This window comes from Eucyclogobius newberryi, unplaced genomic scaffold (assembly GCF_026437365.1).
Source record: "Eucyclogobius newberryi isolate DKJ021-1_F unplaced genomic scaffold, fEucNew1.0.hap1 SCAF_19, whole genome shotgun sequence".
Lineage (NCBI taxonomy): Eukaryota > Metazoa > Chordata > Actinopteri > Gobiiformes > Gobiidae > Eucyclogobius > Eucyclogobius newberryi.
The window spans coordinates 20,795,358-20,797,563 of record NW_027315823.1 but is presented as its reverse complement, the minus strand read 5'-3'; the positions used below and the strand labels follow the sequence as shown (position 1 = coordinate 20,797,563).

The window sequence follows — 2,206 nt, the reverse complement described above, 5'->3', positions numbered from 1 at the left end:
ATGGAGTCAGGGCAGGTGGTGTACACAGTGATGGAGGTGCTGATCGGCCTGAGCTGCTGTGTGGGGAACCTGCTGGTGTTGGCAGCTCTGTGGTCCAGTCAGAGCCTCCAGCAGGAGCCCACATACTGCCTGCTGCTGTCCCTGTGTGTGGCTGACGCTCTGGTGGGGGCTGTGGCCGTACCTCTGGCATTGATGTTGGACGGGCACTTCAGCACGTCCTTCTACCTGTGTCTGCTCATGAGCTGTGTGCAAGTGCTCCTGACGCTGGGCTCTGTGCTCTGCCTCACAGCTATAGCCGTGGACAGGTACCTGAGGGTCTACATCCCCGTCTGGTAAGTAACTTACTAACTGTATATAGTGTCCTAAGATTTTGTGGAATATATTTGAGGGAAAAATTCATTCATACACCTTTCTTTAAATATAAAGAACGTAACTATACTCTATCTATCTATCTATCTATCTATCTATATATATATATATATATATATATATATATATATATATATATATATATATATATATATATATATATATAAATATATATAAACCTCCTATCCTCCTGTTTCTCCAATTCAAAGATTTATTTTTTTTACATATCAAAGCTTTTCATTTGATTTTCTTTTGCAATCTGGTTTGCAAAACTTTTATACTTTTTGTTATTATAGTTTAAATCCTTTCACTTAGACTTAAGTATGGGATAAGCCTCCACTTTCCAAGATATTTTTTTATAGTAGTAAAGAGAGGGGTATAATTTGTCTCCAAAATTGTTGCTAGATCATTATGGAGGACTACACCTAAATTATACATATTTCTTATATACTCTCTTTGCTTTGAAACACTCACCAATTATTCTTGGCTCCAAACTGTTAAAAATAAACAAGTGCACTTATGCCTCCAAACGTACATGCTTTGTTGGGTATGCAGTAATCAGAATATAACACACCAAAATGTAGTTTTTTCTTGTTTTCAGTTCAGTTATTTTTTCTGTATGAAATTTTGTTTTGAAATTTAATGAATGAATGAATGAATGTTATATATAAATAAATGTCATGTCCTCTGAAATCCAGTAATGCATGCACCTTTTACTACATTATTCTATTTCTCCAAATGTCCACCTCTAAGAGAAAATAGAGTGCCTTCCTTCCTTGGTTTATAAATACACAACCATTAAATATTGACAGTCAGAGGTTAGAAACCAATATAATTTATATTTTATTTCTCTAGGTACAAGACAACAGTGACTCGGAGACACTCCTGGTTGGTGGTTGCTGGATGCTGGCTTGTTGCGGTGCCACTCAGTTTCCCTCCTATGTTTGGATGGAACAAGAAAACTCTGGCCAACTCAAACAACTCCATTATTCTCTGTCGGTTCATTGATGTAATCCCACTGAACTTCTTGGTCTACTTCAATTTCCTTCTTTGCACTCTCACTCCTTTGTTACTAATGGCTGTCCTATACTTTTTAATTTTTAACACCATTAGACGTAAACTTAAAAAAAACACTTTAAAACCAGGCAACATCCTGAAACAGTCTCAGAAATACATACAGCAAGAAAAACAGCTTTCCGGTTCTCTACTCTTAGTTCTTTCTCTGTTTGCTGTTTCCTGGTTACCACTGCATATCATAAACAGCATTTCATACTTTGGTCCACCACACTATGTGCCAGAAATAGCCACATATGTGGGTATCCTGCTCTCACATGCAAACTCAGCAATAAACCCTCTAGTCTATGCATTCAAAATGCCCAAAATAAGAAAAGTATGCATTCATCTTTTGATCAAATACATTTCAAATAAAGGGAGAATTCTGACAACAGACATCCAGAGCAGCAGTCAGACTACAGATAACAATGTCACAAATAATGTTACAATCATGTAGTAAGATAAAACAATTTGCTCCCAAGTGAAAATGTGCCAGATGCAATGTGTATAGGCCTAATGACATTTGTATTTTTTATGAGTCAGTTATGAGGGAAAAACAAGGCCAATGAATGACAACAGTTGTGAAATAATAATAATTTGGGAGATTAATACTATATAACTTTGACTTTTGTCAAATTATATATTCTAGTCTAGACTTGCTTTTTTTTCTGGGGAGGAAAAGCAGCCAACATGAGACAGAAGAGTAAATAATAAATATGTTTGCCAAAAATGCTTTATTAATATGTTGCAAATGTACATGGAAACTTGGAGACATTTTAAGTTT

At 36.0% G+C, this 2,206-nt stretch overlaps 1 protein-coding gene across 1 annotated transcript; it reads left to right on the top strand.

The window, feature by feature from the left end:
• On the top strand, positions 1-1,879 carry LOC140366193 (adenosine receptor A1-like). Its single transcript, XM_072452864.1, has 2 exons — positions 1-332; positions 1,225-1,879. Exons 1-2 carry the CDS (start codon positions 1-3, stop codon positions 1,877-1,879), a joined length of 987 nt encoding a protein of 328 aa, XP_072308965.1.
• The last annotated feature ends 327 nt before the right edge of the window (positions 1,880-2,206 follow it).